The 24,075-nt window shown below is 34.6% G+C and overlaps 1 protein-coding gene across 1 annotated transcript in view; it reads right to left on the bottom strand.

The window, feature by feature from the left end:
* LOC149777021 (homeobox protein cut-like 1) overlaps positions 1-24,075 on the bottom strand; it is a 195,892-nt gene that overhangs the window by 46,500 nt on the left and 125,317 nt on the right. The window contains exon 7 of the mRNA XM_089941788.1: positions 11,433-11,499. Coding sequence (XP_089797914.1) covers positions 11,433-11,499 — 67 coding nt within the window. The remainder of the gene's footprint in view (positions 1-11,432; positions 11,500-24,075) is intronic.

Raw genomic sequence — 24,075 nt, 5'->3', positions numbered from 1 at the left:
ATCAACAACTCTACTTTGAGAATTTAAATGACAGAAAAATCAAAATGAAATTGATTTCCACAGGACTCTACCCCTCTATAAAATCTACAGATGGGGTCAGTGGGTGGTAGTGGGGTATACCTATATACATACCTAATATATTTTAAGTAAACCATAAATTATACTCTTGACAGTTAACAAAAGATGCAAATTTAAAAATCCCAAAACCAGATACTGAACAATTTAAATCTAGCCAAGTATCTCAAGCTATGATTTGCAATTTGTTTCCATACAGCAGCCATGTCTGTTGAAAACTTTTGTGTACTCTCATTGGTTTTTTTTAAATAGTTTTAATACACATGAAAATATTATATTCATTGTACAAAGGGATTGGTTTAAATTTGATCAGTGTATTTCCACTAAGGATTCCTGAAGTTAAAATGTATACCCTATTCATACCATAAAGTCTGAGACAATCACTGTATTACAAATGATAATTGTTTATGCAGCTGTATGATGACTAAAATAACTTGTATGCAATACAAGCTTCAAGTTGCACTCAGACTTAATAATGTACATGTAAAATGTTGGCCTTTTCTTTTAAATGGTGAACTTAAACATACCGTCACATAGTTCCTTTCATAAGTGTCATATATTTTTTAATTCTTGTTTCTCATGCATGTTAAAGCCTTACAGATTAATAAAACAGAATTTTATTAATTTGTATATGTCAACCAGTTGTTTGCACATACATCAGTCATGTGATTTGCATGTGGTATTTGAATTATATTTAGCAAGGTAAGAGGCTTATGGGGAGATTACTTGTTGCTGAGTTGCATAATAATAATAATAATAATAATAGTAATAATAATAATAATAATAATAATAATAATAATAATAATAATAACATTTGAAATTGCATTGGTACTGACAATATTCATGTACCATTGTATATGTTAACCAGTTGTTTGCACATACCTCAGTCATGTGATTTGCACGTGTTATGTGAGTTATATTTAGCAAGATAGGGGGCTTATGGGGAGATTACTTGTTGCTGAGTTGCATAATAATAATAATAATACTAATTACATTTTGAAATTGCATTGGTACTGACGATATTCATGTACCATTGTAACAGTATACAAATACTAGTGGGCTGGTAGTTTTTGTCACTGCAACTATATATTTGATCATGAAAATATTAATTGTAGCATGCTACAATAAATGTTATCATTACTATGGTAACATTACCTCTGGAGTGGTAAAATACAACTGTAATGTTGCAATAATAAAAAACACTTTCATAAGGGTTAAATTACTGTTTCATTACTGTTGCTATGATAACATACTGTTGACAACAAGACAAACTACTTAAGTGTCACTATCTGAATATTACTACATCAGTCTATGAATAGCGTAACAACAAACACTAAACTGCTCCAGTGACATCAGTGTTAAACAATGCAACTAAATTTTAACATGCAATGGAAAAAATTACCAATGCATCAACAAAATTTAGTGTTGTAATGTTAACTGGATAATGATGCAATGATATTCAGACAGTGCAGCAAGGGTACCAGTAGTTTTGACTCTTCTGGCACACCATAACACTCTTTATTCAATATTCAGGCAATAACAAGAAGAACCATAAAATACTTTTCATGAACAAATCTATCATTCTGCTCAAAGGTACTGAATAGAATTAAATGGTGTTCACTTTAAACAAAAGCAAAAAGCTTAATTTATCATTTGATCAAAACTTATGGCACTGTATGAGATAGTGGGAGAAAGCATTCAAAAAATATGTGGATATTTATGACAATGAGGTAAGTTCCACGTGACTTAAATTTATTTCAGGCACCTCTCCTATTCAATTACCTGTCAGAGTTCAGTAATAAACCCCATTCTAAGCAAATATATCACAATTACCCTGACCCATGCCTAAAGCAGTCATGTGTGTCTGTGTTAATCTGTTAGCCAAAATGGCTTATTGATTTACATGACTAAATTCCCCCCCCCCCTTTACCCCTGTCCCCTCAAGCTATAACAACAGGAACAAGTGATAGAATGTTTGTACAGATTACTGGACATGTGGACAATTATAAAGGAAAGCTTCTTCACATCTCCTGGAGCCATGAATCTTGTGCCAAAAGAGATGAGTCGAGATAAATGATGTCAAACAATAACATGGTGGCTAAAACACCATGTAATTAGTTTTGAACAGCCCACAACAGGAAATGCATTACATGATAGATAAAACATTTACAACACCCTGGTTCATTCACTGAGCATGTTCTGATTGTAGCATCACTGAAAGGTCCTGATCTACGGTAATCATACAGGTGAAAGTGTTGTCATGTAATATCCAACAGTCGGTAAATGTTTGATCTGTTTATTAGTTTCATTCATGTATGAAACACTGAATATCCTTATTGTATTTAAACCATAGAGGAAAAGGCTTTAGTAAGAAGTGATCTGCAATGAAGTCAGGAAGAAAATGACAAGATAGATAAATTAAATCATCAGAGAATGAGATTCAAGTAAAAATGTATAGATGCAATGCAAACATATCTAAAAAACATACATGAAGACCAAGAAAATATTCCATTTGCCTCAAATGTCTTAATTTCACATTTTCTTCTTTTATGAAAAAGATTCCAGTTTGGTCAAATTTTTGTTTCCTTTTTATATTGGAACTGACTTATTAATAATATAACTTTGTGGCATAAAGACTAAATCTGAATTGCATCGACAAATAATATCCAAGCTTTTTGTATAAATTCAGTAATGCCAATTTTTTTATTTTCATTTGCATATTACTCGCAATTATGTCATTGCACTATAAATATACGCATACATCCCTAAAAGATATATTCCTTATACTTGGAAACAAGTCAGGTCTAACTGCAAACAACAAAGACCCTGATCTGTTTTTAAAATATGTGCTTGCAGAGAACAGGATATGTTTTTTGTTCTCGTAATGAGTCACAAAAAATGCATAGGTCGATCCGGCTATATAATTTGATCAGAATTATATGCGAGTATATACATTACTCTGAATATGAATTACTCTAACATCTGTGCAACACATACACACACAAACACTCTCTCTCACTCACTCACAGTTCTGCCAAAACTTTGTTCCTTTGACATTATAAAACACAAAATTTTTAGTCACCAGTGATTTAGTTTGTTCCCCAAGATGACTGACTTCAGGGATTAAGCAAAGCACATTATTTGTGATGATCTGTACAAACTATTGGCAGTCAGGGTGAGTGAGTGGTATCTATCAAGTTTCCATCCAAGAAATTTAAGCACAATATTTTTATTATCCACATTACATGTATTCATCTATGCATGTAGCTAGATATGGCACATATGGCTATGAACCCTCCTATAAATATCCATGTTACTTGTACACAGTGGTGTAACAATACTGCTAAACACACCTACAAGTCTTTAACCCCACCTGACATCCAGTATACTAACATTGGCTAAAAATGAGTTAGCTACCATGGTCTACCTTGAACAAGGAACTTTACTCCGATTGCCTTGGCACTAAACAACTTGTTTGTGTTGCTGTGCCATAAAGCATCCAACCAAATTAAAGCCCACTTAGCACCTTCTTATCTTGTGATCTAAAATCAATAAAATGGCTACAAGCTGAGGCCCCATACAAATAATTACTTATGTAATATTGGTTGCAATGTAGGAATTGCTTCCCTTAAACTATTGGAGATACATGGAAACTCTGAACTCAAATAATTTAGAAACTACAGTCTTGAGTTTTTTTAAATTTAGAAATGTATTTATTTATTTTAAACAATATAGCTCTATGCAAAAAGCTTTTGAAATGTTAATAACAGAGAAAAGAAGTTTTTTTGGTGCAATTTTGAGATCAATCAACTAGGAATATCGATTTATTTATGGTGACAAAATCTACTCCCACACCCTCATAATGCAGTGCATTACACAAATTATACAATAATACAGTGAAATGTTCAAACTTTGTAATCAAAAGTTCAATACTCTGGATATACAATTTATTTTGAATAAATCTATCAGTTATCTGAACCAATTACTGCTCTCCGTTGTTATATATAACGGTTCGTTGTGTTCCATTTACTGGGCTACATCATTTGTGCACTGAATTGTCTCATATAATGTTTTAAAAATGAAGAATGATATTTTCTTTGAACTCATATTTTCATAAACTGAATCAACAATTCAAATACATGTAAAATGGTTTCCAAAACAGAAGTGTGTAATATACAGAATTATGTTACACTGAAGGGCAATAAAATAAAGGCCCCATCCATGCCTCCATATGTGTCTGGACAATATACATTATTACTGTAAAATGTAGTCTAGTAAAACTATTGAAACTTTTAAGTGGATGACATTGGATTTGCATACTAATTTAATTTCTAAATTTTGACACATTATGGCTGAAGTTCTGACAATGAAATCGTTCAACTATCAAAAAGGTTAAAAATAGCAAGAGCCAAGACTGAAATAACTAAAGATAATAAAAATCAAGCTTATTTTAGCTTGTCCATATACAATTAGTACCAGTTAAACATTCTAAAAGATACCTGCTGGCCCAATAATACATCATACGTTTTGCATAACGACATCAACAGCAATACACAGCAACAGTATGTTGTACTTAAGCAGTGTCAAAAGTATTTGTAAAATATTAAGATTGGTAAACAAATAAAACTTCCATTGAGGGTGTCCACTCAGACTGCATCAGAGGTCCTTCGGAGGAGATAGGTGTATCATTTATGATTAAATAATAAGTCTGAATTAGTTCGAATTTTCCAGGAAGAAAGCATTGCCTCTTTGATGACCTTAGATAAATATAGAACTTCGTTTTCTTCCCAAGAGTTGTCAGTTTCACATTATCATAGTCCTTTTGATGCTAACCCAAGGAGACAGTCAACTGGCAAATGATTTTATTGGCAATGCTTTGGGTATAAAAGCTGTTAGCTTCATGCTTTTTTTTCAGTTTGTTTATATCAGCCCAGACAATGAGGATCAGTGTTTGTGACAAATGCCTAGCTATTGACGGCTCTTGTGGTCTTATTGAAGCTATATCAATACCCATAAATGTCTTTTCCCATCAATCAGTCACAACAAAAGAGCTTTTTACTGCAAGGACACCACTCAGTTAGGAGGTAATATATGGCTTTTCATTTGGCACCTGACCCATCTGTTGAGGGATTTTTTATTACTGGAAGTATTGGTTATTGACTTGGAAGAGATACAATGAACAACACTACCTATATTTATTTGCTAAGTGGCTACAAAATGTACAGGAAATGTATTATATTGTCAATATTTCAATTAAGCCTAAGTTAAAGCAATCTATGAACTAAAACAATACCAGACCACCTTATGGGGGGGGGGGGGGGCAAAGAAATTGTTTCCAAGCAAGGCTAGAATATTGTTTTTGAAAACAAAATTCTCACACCACTAAGAATAAATAGTGTGGTCCCTTACTTCTGAAACACTCCTCTGACACATACTGTAAGGAGGCATTTGTTTTAAATCTATCATAAACCAAGCATTAAATTTTTTTCTCAGGATTCTGATCTAACTGTCCCATGATGAAAAGAACTAGGTTTTCACATACATGTTTGGTTCAACCAAAATTAAAAAACAAGGTATTTATAACTATTAAAAGATAAATGGGATGAATGCATAATATTTTACTTATGAAATAATAATTTTATGTGAAATGTTATACTTTTAAAATAACGTACTTTTTAATACACAAACAAATTTGCTCAATTTATTTAAGGCTCAATGCTACCATTCCTTCCATGTATGAATTACTTGAGTTCTATACTTCTGTAGGGTACAAAAATATTTATTTTAATGTGTATGGTTCCTGCTACTGTCTTGTGTTTAATGTCAATTTTTAGCACAAGATATGCTATACATAGTGGCCGCTATAAATAGAGGCAGAAGAAACCAGGAAAATCTGGTAAGAACCATTAACGCATGGGAAGCCAATGACAGACTTTCTCACATGATTGTAGGACAGAAAGTCAACAGCATAAAATGTAATAATTCTGATTTTCAGTCATGAAAGATGTGTAGCATAACAAGTCACATAATAGAATGTCACTATTATTTTTAATGGAGTTATGAAAAAGACACGTCAGCAAGTCAAAATATGACATGTAATTCTTAAGTCTTCTTCGAATTACGACCATGATTTTCACACTCCCTTTTCTATTTCCTTTATTCAACAATCTGTAATATACAAGTTTTTTGGCTAAAATTATAAATTTACATTTACTGATGCAATAAATGAAACATTTTGACGGTGTTTCTTTTGCAGTATATTAACACTGTCCTATTAAATCTTTCTTTTTTTGTTTACACTTTCAAATAATTTTTCTTGGAAAATTCTTGTGAAAACCACCCCATCCTGTATACAATATAGTTTGATAAAGAGAGACCAGACATTTGATTCTTGCATGCATATCCTGGAACCATGTTCACTCAGTAATTAAAGATATAAACTATGCCACCAATTGCTACATTCTTTTCAACATCACCACTTCTGTACAACACCTGCTCAAAGAATCAAACCAAACTATCAATTGCTAAATTCTTGTCAAAACCTTCCCACAACTGCTTGGGTAATATTTTTTTCATCATTATTTATGTTAATAGCATTAAAAGTTTTCAAGAGTGTCATTTTGTCCTGTGACTTTTTATGCCACCGTACATGTTCATAATAACAATAAAAATAGGACTTGTCACTTTTTGTCCTATATATTCAACATAACAATACAAATCAGAATTGTGACTTCTGTGCTGTGACTTGTTGTCCAATATATTTTTGCGACTTTTTGTCCATGACTTTTGTCCTGTGATTATCTGTCTGTTTATATACCGACACTGTCTGAGCTAGAGACTTGAACCCATGCGGATAGAGGTGAGATGGCAGTGATCACTAAGTGAGTGCCTTGGCCCACATGGCTATCTGAGGCACCAGGAGGTATGGTAACATAACAATTATCTTTTCATGGTCCAACAGAACTGCTTTCCCAAACAACTTAAGGCCAACAAAAACTATTACTTTTGAAAAACTATGAAATTCTGAATCCATAATAATTTATGAATTCAGTATATTGCACTAAACAATTTTTTTCTTTCTATATGGAACCCTGATTATCAAAAAGAAAGCTTCCAAATTATGAAGATTACACTGAAATGTCTATCACAATAGATTTTTGCTTTGCAAAGTTTTACCATATAACTGAAATTGCAAGACGTACCAGTATGTGTGTTTGATTTGGTATTTTAATGTCGCTTTAAAAAAAATTCAGCTGTATTGCTACAATGTCTGCAGTGTCGCAGTTTATAGTGATGTCTAGCACTGAGGCATCATGCTGCAGACATGTAGCGTGATGTCCCACCCAGTCACATTATCCTGACACCAGGCCCACCAGTCCTAACACTAACCTCTTCATGCTGAGCGCCAAGCAGCTGTTAGTTCCATTTTTATAAGTCTTTGGTATGACTTGACCAGGGTTCAAACCACCAACTTCCTGCATCTGAGGTGGTAGCTCTGACCACTAGGTCACTGGAGCGGTAGACTTACCAGTAAGTTGCAAAGTTGGTAATAAATTTAAGTATGAACACTGTAGCATAGTTGCTCTCAATTATGTATTTTTTTAAAGATTAGCTCAAGGATTAAATTAGGGATGTAAAAAATACATCATGTCCATTGTCAATTAAGGGGATTGATGGATTTCTCTGAATGATGCACAATCAAAACTCTAAAACCAACAATTGAGGCCACAAAATAGTTTCCGTTTTGGTCAAGTTTCCTTGATAGATAGATTAAAAATATAAAGGATATAAAGTAAAAAGGGATTACTAAATACTGTCTCATATTATATGGTCCAAACCACAGTTGCTCTGTAATTAGGACTTAAAAGGGTGTTTCCTGTAGACAGGTAACAATGTTGAAAATCCAACTGTTTAGAATCTATATTGGTACTTCTAGCTCTGTAAATGTTATCCCTTGAAAACAAATTGCCCCACCCAAATTTTTTAAAACTGACCAAAACTTAACTGGATGGATTGCCAGATGAATGTACCTACATACAAAACCAGACACACAAAGGTAACCCTGTATGATGCACCTACCACATGGTAGGGCAAACACATTTCAGCTTGCTGTCCTTTCCTCTATACCCCACCTCTAGCCTTGTCAGACAAAGAAATCTTTTTAACATGCATATAACAACAATAAAATATAGTAAAGATTTATAAAATGTGTTTTGGTTGGTTTTAGCACCACTTTAAAGACATTTTTAGACTGGTCATGCCAAAGAAATGAAAGCTAACTGTTTTCCCAAAAAGACAAAGATGCAGATATTCTGGGATGGTATCAAACATGTGATCCTTGGATTACAAATCCAATGCTCTACCAAATAAATGAGTCATAATTAACTTCTCAGAAATCTGCAAGTCAATGTGCTAATATGTCAATCGGTGGGACTAAAAATGGGCATATATCTAATCATTCATTTTAAATTACCATATATATCTTATAACAATTCAAGCCAAACTGTAAACGACACACACCCTGATCTGCAATCACATAGTGCAGTGGCATATCAGGTTCTATGTTGCTTGTCCTACCGATTACTTCCATCAAACTGCACATATCCAGATCCACTGGCACATTATGCAAAGGTAGATCTGTGTGTTTAGTTTGCAGCTGGATTGGACTTGTACATAGTGTCTCTGTTGATAGTTCATAAACAAGTTTGATTTTAACTTTGTCATCATGTGCTTGCATTTTAAAGTTAAACAATTTGATTAAGTGATACAACGCAACCAATACATCAATTTAAAGAAAGGTTTGATCAGTGATGAGTTCAAGTGTTGTTTTTCTTTGAAAATAAGATATAAAACAAATAAGGCAGCTATTTAAGCCAGTGAACCAATTTGATGGATAATGATGAAGCACAAACTGCCATTATATCTAACACCAACAAGAACAAAAGCCAAAGTCAAGAGGTTATGCTTCAGGTATTTCAAACATTTTCCCAGTTATATTTTAAAAACCAAAGTGTTGTTGTGTTCGTGTTTAACGTTACTTCTCAGTGTAAGATAGGCTATACATGGCAGCCAGTATAACTGGTGGACGAAGAACCCATGGTAACCCCAGTAAGAATCACTAACCCACTGGACATTACTGGCAGCCTTCTCGCACAGTCACAGTGGCAGAACCAATATCTGAACCCAAGAAGACAGAGGCGAGTTGAAAAAGGCGAGCACTTCAGATCACTCAGCTATCCGGGGCCCCAAACCAACTTGTATACCTGCATTATATTGTCAGGATTCTGCTGACATGCTGTAAACCCCACCTCCACATGCAATACATGCATACTCACAGAAAAATGAGATGCAAAACAAAGAAAACATTTGTCTCTAACCATGACACTTTATTTAAATTAGAAACTAGTATTTCCCATCAACAATATTATTTAATGTCAAGTTACTGTCAAATTCAAACTTGGCACCTAAAATAAAAGGGATTATATGACCCTGACATACTGACCCAATGACCTTATCTTAACCTTGATTCCTAGGACATTACAAAGACCTTTAATCCTTGGTAGTTCTAGCCCTTGGACAGATTCTAATATTTCCCACTTGTAAAATTGGTTAGGTAATACTGTAAGTGTAACATACATTTCAACAATGTAACACCATAACTGCTCTTTCCAGTAGAAATAGGAAGCAAATGTGTGTGTGTGTGTGTCTGTGAGTTTGATCTTGATTTTTAATGTAGCTTTAACAATTTTTTAGTCATATTGCTATGATGTCTGCAGTGTGGCAGTTTATAGTAATGTCTAGCACTGGGCAGTGCTTCTGATAACGCACAAATGTGCATCTGTGATGCAATAAAATTACAAATAACACATTAAAACCCCGGCCTAAGAGTCCTGTCAGATGCAATACAAATTGCTGACCAAATCAATTACCAGCTTACAGAAAAGGGTGAGGTTTCACAAAACAGAGGTTTCAAGGATTTTCTACGCTGTCTCTTGAGTCATGATAATCAATTAAGCATTGTGTTATTTTATCCAAGTGTAGCATGAATAAGTATAGTGCACATGATCTCGAAAGGATGTGCTTAGGATTCAAATTAAATTAGAAGATAAACCCTATGTTAACAAATATTACTAACATTTGTTGCTTTTACATTGAGACTTGGACAAAATGCCATTTGCAAATCTGGATAAGTATTTTGCGGGATAAATGCATACATGATAACCATTATGCTTTTGTCATAATCATTACACCTTTTTTCAACAAATTACTTTTTATGTTCTCCAATTTATGCATTACACTGTGTTGGTAAATTAAATAAAATAAATAGAAATCAGTAAAAAGACACGTTTATCATTTTTAGTATCATTTCTTTAGTTCCACTCAGATTATAAGCAAGACACTTTACAGTGTGACTTGTGGATGTTATATGACGGAAAATGTTAGAGCAGATGGATCTTTGCAAATTTCAAAACATCATTATAATGGACATTTATCCACTTCATGAATGCCCAACATGCTTCTGTGAGGGGAATGCAACTTTTGCTGGTGGAACTCCTATTTTCACCAAAATTCTACTGAGACCTCTCTCTCTCTCTCTCTCTCACATATGCACAAATAGACATACAACTTAATGTGGGACCCTTTAAAATCTTGTAAGGACCCAGTAAAATTCAACTGTGGGTGTCATCATATCAATTTAACGGAAGCCCTGACTGGAGCATCATGCTGTGAACTTGTAGTATCATCTCACCCTGTCACATTATACTGACATCAGGCTGACCAGTTCAAACACTAACCTCTTAATGCTAAGCACACAGTGAGGCAGCTGTTGGTACTGATTTTAAAAGTCATTGGTATGACTTGGCTGGGGTTCGAACTCGCGACCCTCCACATCCGAGGCAGATGCTCTAACCACTAGGCCACCGGAGCAGTGGAAGCAAATGTTATGGCCACATTTCAAACAACCATCCTTAAACATGACATCCAATACTATAACAGGCCTACAAATAAAGACAAAAACTATTTTTCTGCTTTATATGTTGGGGTTGAGAACCACTGTAATCCTGTTTCAACAAGAATGGAATGTTTTTATTGGTTAGTATTTTAACAGGACTTCAATTTGAGGGTTTTTATTATGGCCAATGCAATGGAGAAAAAAAAGCCCTGCCATAAGACACCACATGGCAGTCAAGACCCAGCCAGGTGTGGACATGATTCAAACTCCAACCATTCCGGTCGCAAGTCTGGCACACTAACCATTGAGTCAGCAAGGAATAATTATTTATGGATGAAGCAATCTCTGCTAAGGCAATAGGTTTAATGTTTAATGAAAATATAAAATCTGGCTTCGTGCTTACTTTGCAGATACAGCCTCGTCATATTTGGTCTTGACTTCAAACAGTTCTGACTGGACATTCTCAAGATCTGAAAATAAAAATTAAAGGACCTGCCATTACAAATTAAAATCACAATCACACTATTCTGAAAACAGTCTGAAATTTATTATCAGTACATGTCCAAACTATTTACCGTATATATGGTACTCACTTATAAGTTGAAACAAACTGCAAACAACAAAGATCCTGATCCTCCGTAACATAATGCACCTGCAGATCAGGGTCTGTGCTGTTTGTTCCGATTATTTCTAATAAAATGCACAAACCCCAATTTTTTTTACATGTGGAAGTGCCGAGATTTAAAGTATGAAACATGAAGATACAGGTTTGAATCCACACAGTGGCAATGTAATTGTGGGGGAAACAAGCCACTGCCATTGAAAATATTGGATTTACCTGGCCATTGAATAAGCAAACTAAATTTCAAACAACATTCTATGAATGGTTCTCATATAGGGAATCATCTTTAAATTAAGGCCACTTACCATATTTACCTGAACAGTAGTTTATATACCCTACTTGGGGTCCCGAGTGGCCGAGTGGTCTAAAGCGCTCCTCGTTACGGATCACTACCATCTCACCTCTGTCTGCATGGGTTCGAGTCTCGGATTCGGCCAATGTGGGTATGTGAGAAAGCTTGCCAGTAGCTTCTCGAGGGTCGGTGGTTCTTTCCGGGGATTTCACGGTTTCTTCCTCCACCATTAATACTGGCCGCCATGTATAGCCTATCATGTGCTGAAAAATGGCGTTAAACCCTACAACAACATATACCCTACTTAGGACTGGCTAGAGCTCTATTATATATCAGGGGGTGTAATTTACATCATATAGTGTGGCTTGAAAAATCACTTATCTGCACCCTGGAGGAAGTTTCCCATTCCTGCATTTGGGTATAAGAAAAATAATGTTGCTTTTATAAATTTTTGGAAATTTTGTGAGACGGCGTGTTTATTCTAATAAATACTTTAAAATTACTTAACAAAGATACGAGAGAGAGAGAGAGAGAGAGAAAGAGAGACAGAGAGAGATTTGGGATCATAAGGATCTGTCAAAATAAGTCGTGATGTTGTAAAAGTAGACAAAGGGAGGCAACCTGTTTTCTGTGAGATGCATCTCATGATGTTTCAACAGAGGTCACTGATTTTTAAACAAGTGTGGTTTAGACAGAAAACATATATCATTGTATTTGAAAGACTCTTTTTTTCCCTTTGTCTTTGCTTTGCATGCTTTTTGGGGAGTGTTTGCAACATTTTTATCTTGTCTTTCATGGTGCATATTAATTTTCATTAGAGGGGTTCGTCTTCCTCTGGATTTTATAACAAATTTGTGCCTTTATAGGTTTTGTTATCTAGCTTTTGCTTGGTACAATACAGCCAGGGCTGTGCTGATGTGTCATTAAACCTATGCATAATTGCCTACCTGGGCACATATTTTTCAAACTGCTGGTGCAAAATTTGTCACTGCCATTGCTGCTGTAAGTGAGAACACTGTATTTCTCATTTTCAGGCATGTGCAAACCTACAACCCATGGGGCACATCTGGCCTGCAACCTGGGTTTATCTGACATACAGTATGGCTCACAGGTATATTTGAAAACTACTATCCAGTGCACACCCTGGAGGAAGCCACACATGTCTGCTCTATTTGCTAAGATAGGCAAGCCAATTAGATCATACTGATGCAAGTATATATTGACTTTTTTTAACTGGTCAAATGAACAATCTCTTGAATGAATAACAATTTAAAACAAGTGCTAAAAAATGTAAGCAATGAAAAAGGAACTAAAAATATATGGTCTGATGAGAATTCATCCTGATAATGGACTTCATGTGACTGGTTGAAATACTATCATGTGTAATGCATTTTATTTTAAACAAATTCAGACCCAACTATCAGTTTAGTTTAGTGTTTTTTTGGCACTGCAACACAAGTAGGTTATTGCTTCAAAAGGCTACCTGAATTCGATGATTTGCCCATGAACACACCATGGTAGCTGAGACGAGCTAATCTGATGGTAGGATTTGAACCTGCACCCTTCTGGTTGCAAGTGCAGTAAGGAAACCAAATAAATATGGTGACTCCTGCTTCAATTAGTCACTCTTTCAACATGCACAAGAGTGTTTTGTGTCTATTCTGCATATCTGAGTCAACTATCGTTATGTCTTTAGTGAAATGTGGACAGGCTGGAAATGGAGCAAAATAACGTTATCCTATTAATTAGGATACATGCACTCTTACCATGACCTACTCTTAACACGATGTTTATTGTAGCAAGTTGGGCAGACAAACATAATTATTGCTGGAGTTAGAAACATGCATCATATTTTGGTGAAAAAGTAATTTTTATGATCAAATGGATGACTCCTTCTTCAGCATTACTACCATTTTATTATAAAATTCTTTGAAAACAAAATTATAAAGATCTTCCAATGTGGTGTGTGGTAAATGTGAAGGTCCTCCAATGTGGTGTGTGGTAACTCTGAAGGTCCTCCAATGTGGTGTGTGGTAAATGTGAAGGTCCTTCAATGTGGTGTGTGGTAAATGTGAAGGTCCTTCAATGTGGTGTGTGGTAACTCTGAAGGTCCCCCAATGTGGTGTGTGGTATCTCTGAAGGTCCTCCAATGTGGTGTGTGGTAAATGTGAAAGTCCTTCAATGTGGTATGTATTAACTGCAGCTTCACATTTTCTGTGGTTAGAAATTAGCATTGATGTTGTTGTGGGGTTTAACGCCATTTTTCAGCACGATAGGCTATACATGGCGGCCAGTATTAATGGTGGAGGAAGAACCCGGAAAACCCCGGAAAGAACCACCGACCCACGAGAAGCTACTGGCAGGCTTTCTCACATGCCCACATTGGCTGAATCTTAGACTCGAACCGCCGCAGACAGAGGTGAGATGGCAGTGATCCGTAACGAAGAGCGCTTTAGACCACTCGGCCACTCGGGGCCCCTAGATGATCTCTGAAGGTCCTCCAATGTGGTGTGTGGTAAATGTGAAGGTCCTTCAATGTGGTATGTATTAACTGCAGCTTCACATTTTCTGTGGTTAGAAATTAGCATTGATGACATCTGAAGTAGGTCCCATACAAGTCTACCAAACTTTGCTATTTTCAACATGGTATGCAAAGATTAAAACAGCATAGACACAGAAGCTTTTTTTTCCACTACCAGTGCTCATGTTAAGTTTTAAAAATTTACTTGCATTTCAAGACTTTTATTTCAGGTTTTGCATACCAGTTATTTCTTGAGGATTTTACAGAAGGGAAAGTTTCTCTCTCCAGTGTAATGTCTGTAGGGTATTTTTCCACAAAAAAATTCAAGGAGTGTGGGTAGTTTTTATGTGAGAAGAGGATCTTGAAATATGTTTTAATAAATGTGTGTGTAATAAATAAATCATGACAAAGTGCCATCAAATATATTAATGACGATGACAATGTATCATATGAACTGTATCTAAAAGCCATGGAATTATCACTGAAAATTGTACATGCTGAGAAATTACCACTGAAAACTATGCTATTGTATAAACCTCTTTATGGCAAATGGACTGTTTGATTTTTGCATCCTTGCTCATCTCTAAAAATAAGGGGGAATTCAAGAAATTGAATATTTTGGAGTAAACACTAGCAGACCCTAAATAATCAAAAGCAAAATCTTCAGTTATCTGCCAATATGGCTGCTAATATTTTTAAGCAAAAGGGTCCACAAAGGATGTTTTACAGCTATGGAATGTCTAACTACAATCTTAATTTTGCCTGCTTGACATGAAGGATACATTATGTATGGTGTGATCATATAAAACATATATCCTGTAACTATTCTGTCTTTTAAGTCATGATGGCTCAGTGGTGAGTATACCAGACTTGCAACTGACAGGGTGCAGGTTCAAATCCTACTATCAGATCAGACCCTCCCAGCCATCAGGGTGCAAGGCACTTTACTCGAATTACCTTGGCACTGAATAACATACCTGAACTGCTGTGCCATAAAACACCAAACTAACACTTAAGTCCTTTTACCTATGTAACTCCCCTCCCCCCATACAACTCCCTTCCTACTTTATCACCAGCAGCACCTTGTAGCTGTCTGTGAAGTTAGGTATGGTCATATATATATATATATGTACAGATCTCTTGGGGGGAAGACATGTTTCTTTATGTCAAATATCAAACTTCTGACCCAAGGAATGAACAAAAATTAATTAGCAGCTACACTCTTTGAATAAATTAGTCTTCTTTGACATTTATTGTGTAACTGAGAATGAAGTAATTGTCTACAGTCTATGAAACCTCTCTGACAGTTTATTAATAATTACAGCAGAAAATTTACTTAGAAGCATAAAGATTTTAGTCTTGATGTCAAGTTGTCACGATTGGTGACATCCTTTGTGACAAGAACACCAGCAATAAATATTTCACTAGATTCATAGGCAGGCTTTCCCTGATCTTACCTTGCCATTCTTAATTACATAAACAACCATATTACATTATGCCTGTACAATTTAATTCATTTTAAATATGTCTCTACCTAACTACTGGTTTAAATGCACCATTCTTCAGCTATATTTTTGCATGACCTATATTAACCTACAGTTATATGCTGTGTTCAAGTGCAAGTCATAATTAGAGCCCCAATAATCAACCTATACACCATTTTACCACTATTCTTTACTTTCTGTAACCATTATAAACAACAACAAAACATGAAATAACACCTTTGTCACATTTTCAGGTCTGGAAATTTTTTTAAAATTGCTTTCTAACCTTAAGTAGAATGGACAATTACTTACTTTACTAAAAGATACCTGTCACTACTCTACTAATCTGGACAAGTACAAGTGGACAAGTTGATATTTCAAGCCCTAATATCATAGTGTTGTTTATTACAAGTTTGATCATCTGTAGTGTTCTATTACAGTATTCATGTTTTTGACATCCTTTGTACTTTTAAAACTAAAGTGTGCCAAGCTGTAAAAACATAGGCAATGTGAAGACATTAAACTTGTCATAGGTATGTATTTGTCAACAAGCATGACACTTGAAAGCACTCTAAATTACTATAGTCCCAATGATCCATTTCCGGTTGCCACAAGGTTAATTATATCAGTTTATTACACAGAATTTAAAAAATGTTCATTTCATATATATTGAGATGAAGCTTGTTCAGTATTTATATAGCTTTCTTGCATAAGGAGTGACAATTTAAAGTACTATACATATTAACTGATTTTTAAAGAAGAAGCCAACCATATAAGTTGTCAGAAAGTCTTGTGACAATAAAAAATATGGTTGGAAAGAAAAGCCTCATCCTATTCACCCACCATTACATGGTCAGTCCCTAAGCATTTCTGATACTTTTTAATCAGATTTTAGATCTTCAACTCTAAGAGTAAATAAAAAAGGACGTTTCGTTTCTGATAGTGTAAACAATTATGAGAAATAAAAACAGAGAATAAACATTTGTGTAAAATCTGCCAAAAAGTAAGCAAAGTCTTCAGTATTTATGTATCAAATTTTCAGTGATTTTACATATAATAGCAAAATTGAAAATACAGTACTCCCTCATTATAATTTTATACCATTTAATGAAATGGAATGCATGATCATACTTGCCTTATAACAGGAACTGTGTTATAATCAGGGGCCTTACAGTGAGGGAATGTTGTAGTTTATTAATGTTCTATATTCCAATAATTGTTAAACTTTATGGGTTTTACAATATGGTTTTAATTTTTTTTCTTCACACAACTGCTTTCAAGGTTATATGACTGGGTCATTAACCTGATTTTATACAAGATGTGATATCAATGATGAGAGAAAAAATATACAGAGGCAAACAATGGATATAAATTTTTTATTTACAGTTGCTTAACTTTAAAATGACAATGATATACACCCCCCCCAAGAAATTTGCATAATTATTCGTTACAATTTTTATAATACCTCCATTTCCAGATAAAAGCTGTTTAACATTGCAATTGATAGATCTATGCAAATTTGATGATTTCTGCTTGATGGGTGAGATGTCAAATCTGCTGAAGAGCTAAGTTCAATTATTGCAGTCATTCATCAAAGAATAATTGTCAGTCTATACATGGATATTATAGTGACACAACACTTTTCATGCTTCACCTGGATAAAAAGATAGCTGGCACTCTCTAAAAGCTCTTTGTTAAATTTTTTTGAAAAAGAAAAATCCTGAATCTTGCAAATGTAGAAATGAAAAACCAAACTCAGAAAATTGGAAGGCATGGCCCCACAATGATGAAACAAATGATGCATACAATATGAACATGGATTCTAAGTGCCCAATTTAAAAAATCATATGAGAATATCTTAATATCTCTTTCATAACTCTATCCCCAATCAGTGAGAACTTGTGGAAAAGCAATGATTCTGAAATTTAGATAATTCAGTTTTGAGCTCACTATCTTGACTAACAGATCTGGCCTCAAAGTCAAAAACTGTGTTAAACACTTCAACTCTACTAAAAACTTGTAATTTTTTTAATCTTCTATAAATTTACCCCACGAGAGGTAAGGATCAATACAATTTCTGCATTAACTAATTGTTTGTAAACTTCTCTCTGTACTGCCAACTTAGTTGTACACTATCTCTCTACTGCCAAATTACTTGTACACTGTATTGCTATGCTCATGCCAAACTGCTTGCACACTGTATCTCAGTGTACATGTACTGCCAAATTACTTACAAACTTTATGTAATGCCAATCTGCCTGTGCACTGTATCTCTATGCATATGCCAGACTGCTTGCACACCATATCTCAGTGTACATATACTGCCAAATTACTTACAAACTTTATGTAATGCCAAACTGCCTGTGCACTGTATCTCTATGCATATGCCAAACTGCTTGCACACTGTATCTCAGTGTACATGTACTGCCAAATTACTTACAAACTTTATGTAATGCCAAACTGCCTGTGCACTGTATCTCTATGTATATGCCAAACTGCTTGTACACAGTATCCAAATGAGCTGCCAAATTGTGTGTACATTATCTGTGTACACGCCAAATTGCTTGTACATTTCAATGAACATGCCAAACTGCCTGTGCACTATCTTTATGAACATGCCAAACTACTGGTACACAGTATCTCAATGTACTGCCAAATTGTGTGTACACTGTGTCTCTATGTACATGCTAAAATACTTGTACACTGTATCTCAAGATACATGCCAAATTACTTGAAAACTGTATCTCTATGTACATGACAAACTGATTGTACACCGTATTTCAATGTACATACCAATTACTTTACACTGTATCTCAATGTACATGCAAAATTATTTGTACACTGTATCTCAATTTACATACCAAATTACTTGTACACTGTATCTAAATATACATGCCAAATTACTTGTACATTGTATCTCTATGTACATGTCAAATTACTTGTACATTGTATCTATATGTACATGCCAAATTACTTGTACACTGTATCTCTATGTACATGCCAAATTACTTGTACATTGTATCTCTATGTACATGCCAAATTCCAGTTGTTAAGATATTTGGGTTTGAAATTCATGTGCTCCAGTTGTATCATGAATACGGGGCCAGGATCAGAATCTGAAAGTCCAGCAAGCAAGGACTACCAAGAGCTTGAGATCTGGTTGCATATTCTTTAAACTCTTTTTTTGTGCACAAAACTTCATTTCCTCCTCACAAGCAAAACATATAACATACTTTATTATAACTTTGCTCAGACTAAAGCTTGAATTTTAGAACTTTCAGAATTTTGTTAACTCTTGATTTCTGTTCTAGCTGGCTGAATTTCAGTGACTGGTACATACTTCCAGTATCATATCTGAAAGGATCTATGTGTTTGTTGTATTATGGAAGTCTACAATTTCAGTGTTGTTCCAACAAATTTTTAAACAATGCAGGGTCTGACCTGTTTATTCAATTGCATGCCAGTTCTCCCCAAAGCCATGTTACCACTATTAATCAAAAACAACTGGATGCTCAAGATAAAATTTTGCATGCTTAATTATGTCATATAGGCATAACTATTTTGATTTTCACACTTCCAGACAAAATATGATGTTGAAATTAGGCTCTATGTATCTGTCTAATCCCTTCAGTTTTTGCTTCAAAGTGGACTGTACACTTGTTTTGGAACTTGAGTGACAAATGCACAGATGGAAAAAATGGATCAACAGATAGAAGCAAAGATCACTCTAACTACTGCCATGGCATAAGGTGCCCACAGTTCTACTCCTAACAAACTGCACAGACCCATATCGTCTTATAAGCAAGTACATATGGTAGTCGCGCCCCCCCCCCCCTTGAGACTCATTTTGCCGAAGTACACCTGATATTAATTCCATTCCTAAACCCCTTTTTATTTCAATGCAATGCTTCAATCTTAAAGGTAACAGCATGAACTTTTGTGTCATCTCTTCAAAGAGGAAGGTGCAAAGTTGGAAAAGTAAGTCTCATGATCTGTGGTCAAATGTCATGCTAATTTGATCATCAAAAATAGCAGAATTTAATACTGAAAATTCAAACAATTCTTGAAAAACATTATTAAAAAATTGTCTAAGTCCAATCAGATGCAAATTATGACCCCAATGACATATCTGTACCACTTATTAAAAAAAACTAACCATTTGATTCAATATTTCATCCTGTAATAGAAAATTTATTATAAATCTTCAACTTTCTATACCCACTTATCTCTAATTTCACCCTGATTTGGCTCAAGGGAGAAGTCATTATTGCCCAAATATTATTGTAGAGTCCAGCCCTGTAATACTGCAGTATAAAGCTGGATGTTCAGTTCTCAAAAAAAAAAATTCTCCATTTTTTGGTCAGAATTACCCAAACATGTAACATAAAATCCTTAAGCGCTTGATGCAAAATCCAGTTCTCAGCTCGCATATGATTTAATCAAATGTCTGCATGTGCATTATCATTCCCTCCAGGTAACATGGATGCATTAAGCATTTACTGTTAACTGGGTACAGTTCGTAACTGATATGACATCAAGCATTGGTTTAAATTTTCACCATACATGTATTATGCTCTGTAAGTATTAAATCCTGTTTTTGAATATGTTTCACGCTGAGACGATATATGGGCACAGATATGTCAGGTTTGATCTAAAATGAATCTATTATTAGATTCCATCCAGACATCAACAGAGCCTGCTCCTATTAGGCTGAACACGTAACTACCTATGTGATTATGAACTTGATATTAATGTAATCAAACTGCATACAACAAATATCCTGATCAGCTATAGTATAATGTGCCAGCAGACCAGGATCTATGTTGTTTTTTTCCACTGATTACTCCTTATAAATGGCACAGACTCAGATCTGCAGATGCATTAAGCGATGGCAGATCTAGGTCTGTGCACTTTGAAGTTGGACTTATAAGCAAGTACACATGGTACAGTCGATTTAGAACAAATACTGAAAATAACAGAAAAGTCACAACTTGTCTGAAGTTTCATAGATTTCAAGTTGATAACAAGTACAATTCACCCCAAACTTCTTAAATGTGAAGTTTTCATATAGTATGCCTCTTACTCACCCTGATAATGCAAACATGTTTGACATATACAAGTCGATATTTTATTCACCTTTGACAAGCATAAACAATCTGTATCTTTAAACGTGTTAAAAACTTTTGATAAACAAAAGAAACAATATTCTGTTTTGAAGGTATCATCTGTCATTATGTTCCAATCCATTTATCATCATTTTAATTTGACATCCAACCTGTGCACTTACAAGTCTATCAATGACTTAAAGATTTGGTCCTTCAAAATTACATTAGTTTACAAAAACTAAACTGAGAGTTTAAGACTTTTACAATATTTGATTCTTAAGTGTGACAAGCTTATGTTACAATGATAATGCCTAGTCACATCAAAAATGAGAAAACTCGTGCTGATTTTCAAGGGGTCTACTTCTAATTGGGGATACACAATATTGAATATAAATGATAGAACTATAAAGTTTCTGAATCTTGTGACAGGTAATAAGTGATTGATATCAGGATGATAGCACTATAATTGTGGTGTTTGGTGATAAATTTTCAGAACATGTCAACAATTATTGATTATTGTCCCCCTTACTGAATACCAATCAGTTGCATTGTTAACAGGAAGCTTAAACTTGGGTCAAACATTATAAAAAAAGCAACCCACATTATGTAATTTATTGAAGACAAAGCAACTGAAGCATGAAGCTATCACGATTGAAGAGTTTTGTAAATGATTTTGTTGTGAAAAAATATGAGAATCATCTCATGCCACACCCTTATCTAATAAAATGTAAAATTCCAATACAACAAAACCTCACTATAACACTGTCTATGGAATGCAAAGCATATACCACTTTGTGATGAGACCATCCTATATTAATAAAGAACTTGATACAGTATTCCCTCATTATAACACTGTCCAATGGATCCAAAGAGTATACCACCATGTAATGAGAAAGCTTGGTTAAGACAATACAAAGTACAAATAATTTTGCTACCATTTAATGTGTGTGTGTGTGTGATTTGGATTTTTAATGTAGCTTTAACAATTTTTCAGTCATATCGCTACAATGGCTGCAGTGTGGCAGTTTATAGTGATGTCTAGCACTGAGGCATCATGCCACAGTCATGAAGCATGATGTCTCACCCAGTCACATTTTCCTGACACCAGGCCGACCAGTCCTAACACTAACCTCTTAATGCTGAGCACCAGCTGTTAGTACCATTTTTGTAAGTCTTTGGTATGACTCGGCCGGGGATCGAACCCATGACCTCCCGCATCTTAGGCAGACACTCTAACCACCAGGCCACCGGATTGGTCATTTAATGAAATGGAATCCATGATTATACCCACCTTATAAAAGGAACTGTGTTATAATGAAAGTCCTTATAGTCAGAGTGCTGTATTTGCATAAAACTTGTTCATTCTACTGACACACACACACACACACACAAGAGATATTTTCTTTTCAAACTGAAATTAATGGTAAACATGATGTTTCGAGCTGTTTGTGTTTCCAATACACATGGAAACAATGAATTCAGGGTTGAATATGAATTTTCACCTGCAATCACAATTGAGAAAATTTATCAGATAGTTATGAAAAAATATATTAAATGTGCTTCAAATCTTAAATAATTGCTTTAGAATGGATTTCTCAGAAAATTATTTTGTAAAGTATTAGTTAATTCAGAAATCAAATAAACAAAATATCATGCAGGAATGCAGAACAGTAACTAACAAAAACTGGTCACCCATGTCAGATATGCCACTTATTTAATGTATATACACACTTACAAGAGTCAAGTCCAACAGCAAACTGCACAGACCCAGATCTGACATCATATCATGCATTGGCAGATCTGGGTTTACATTGTATCCAGTTGGACCTTACTAATGAGTATATATAGTACATCAATATATTTTGGGACTTATAAATGAAAAATAGATCCCTTTCCATCTTATTTTCTTAACAAGGACCGATTTACTAGTACAATAGTATCTTGCATTTTCTGTGCAATTTCCAAGATATTACTGTGAATGTAAACATTTCATCTGATGCTTTACAAGTGAAGCACCAGTGTATGGCAATTTAGCAATCTGCCTAAAGTTTCACAACATATAAATGTGCAATAACAAAAACGGGCCAACTTAACCTTACAGGTAAACAGGGAACATATTGATTATAAACAAAAAATGAAATAAGTTTTCAAGATAGAGTAGTGACCATGGATTGGTGAGGAGTACTGGACTCGTACATCTTCAATAATTCCTGTAATAATACTGGACTTATTTGTACTTTAAAATAAAATTATACCATCTTCCATTTGCAATATTTAAATTAATACTTGGTGATTTATCACAGTCATTTATAAACATCTCAAATTATCCTCATGAAATTGAAATTTCTCAAGATTATTCTTATTCTTTGGAATGCAACAATACATTTTTTCAGCAAACATTCTTTAGGCGTCAAGGATTAAAGCACCTTTTGAATTCTCCTGAAACAGACTAACTTCATCTCCAAGAAAAATCTGAATTCTTGAACTTCTTGCACTAAGATTCTCAAGCGGCACCATTTGAAAACCACATATTAAAAAAAATTTGAGGAGAGAAATTTGAAAAGTCTTGTGAAATGGGGCTTGGATTTTCCGAGGAAAAGAAAATGCAAGACAAGAATTTTTGAATTAGATTTTAAAAATTCATCTTGTTTGTGGTGTTATGATTGAAAAAGTTTTGACTGTCAGCTCTTTACAGAAAAGATAACATGTAACAGTTGTCTCTTGGAGAGTATATGAATAAATACATATAAAGAAGTGCATTCAGTACATCCTCCCATTAATAATAAAACAATATCCAAGACCAGGTGTTGTTTGTGATACAGACACGAAAGAGACAAGGATGTGGTCAAAACTGTCAATCAGTAATGACATGTACTATATCTTATTCAAAACAGCAGATTTTGATGCAAGGCAAATTCAACATAACTGATTTTGATGCGAGGCAAATTCAATGTCATAATACTGAATGGGAGCATAAATATGATGGAGTCAATCAGAACAATGAAATAAATCTGGCCATCAC

This window comes from Sinohyriopsis cumingii, chromosome 18 (assembly GCF_028554795.1).
Source record: "Sinohyriopsis cumingii isolate HCF-2022 chromosome 18, ASM2855479v2, whole genome shotgun sequence".
Taxonomy (NCBI): Eukaryota; Metazoa; Mollusca; class Bivalvia; order Unionida; family Unionidae; genus Sinohyriopsis; species Sinohyriopsis cumingii.
The sequence above is the reverse complement of the archived record's forward strand: the minus strand, read 5'-3'. Positions and strand labels throughout refer to the sequence as shown.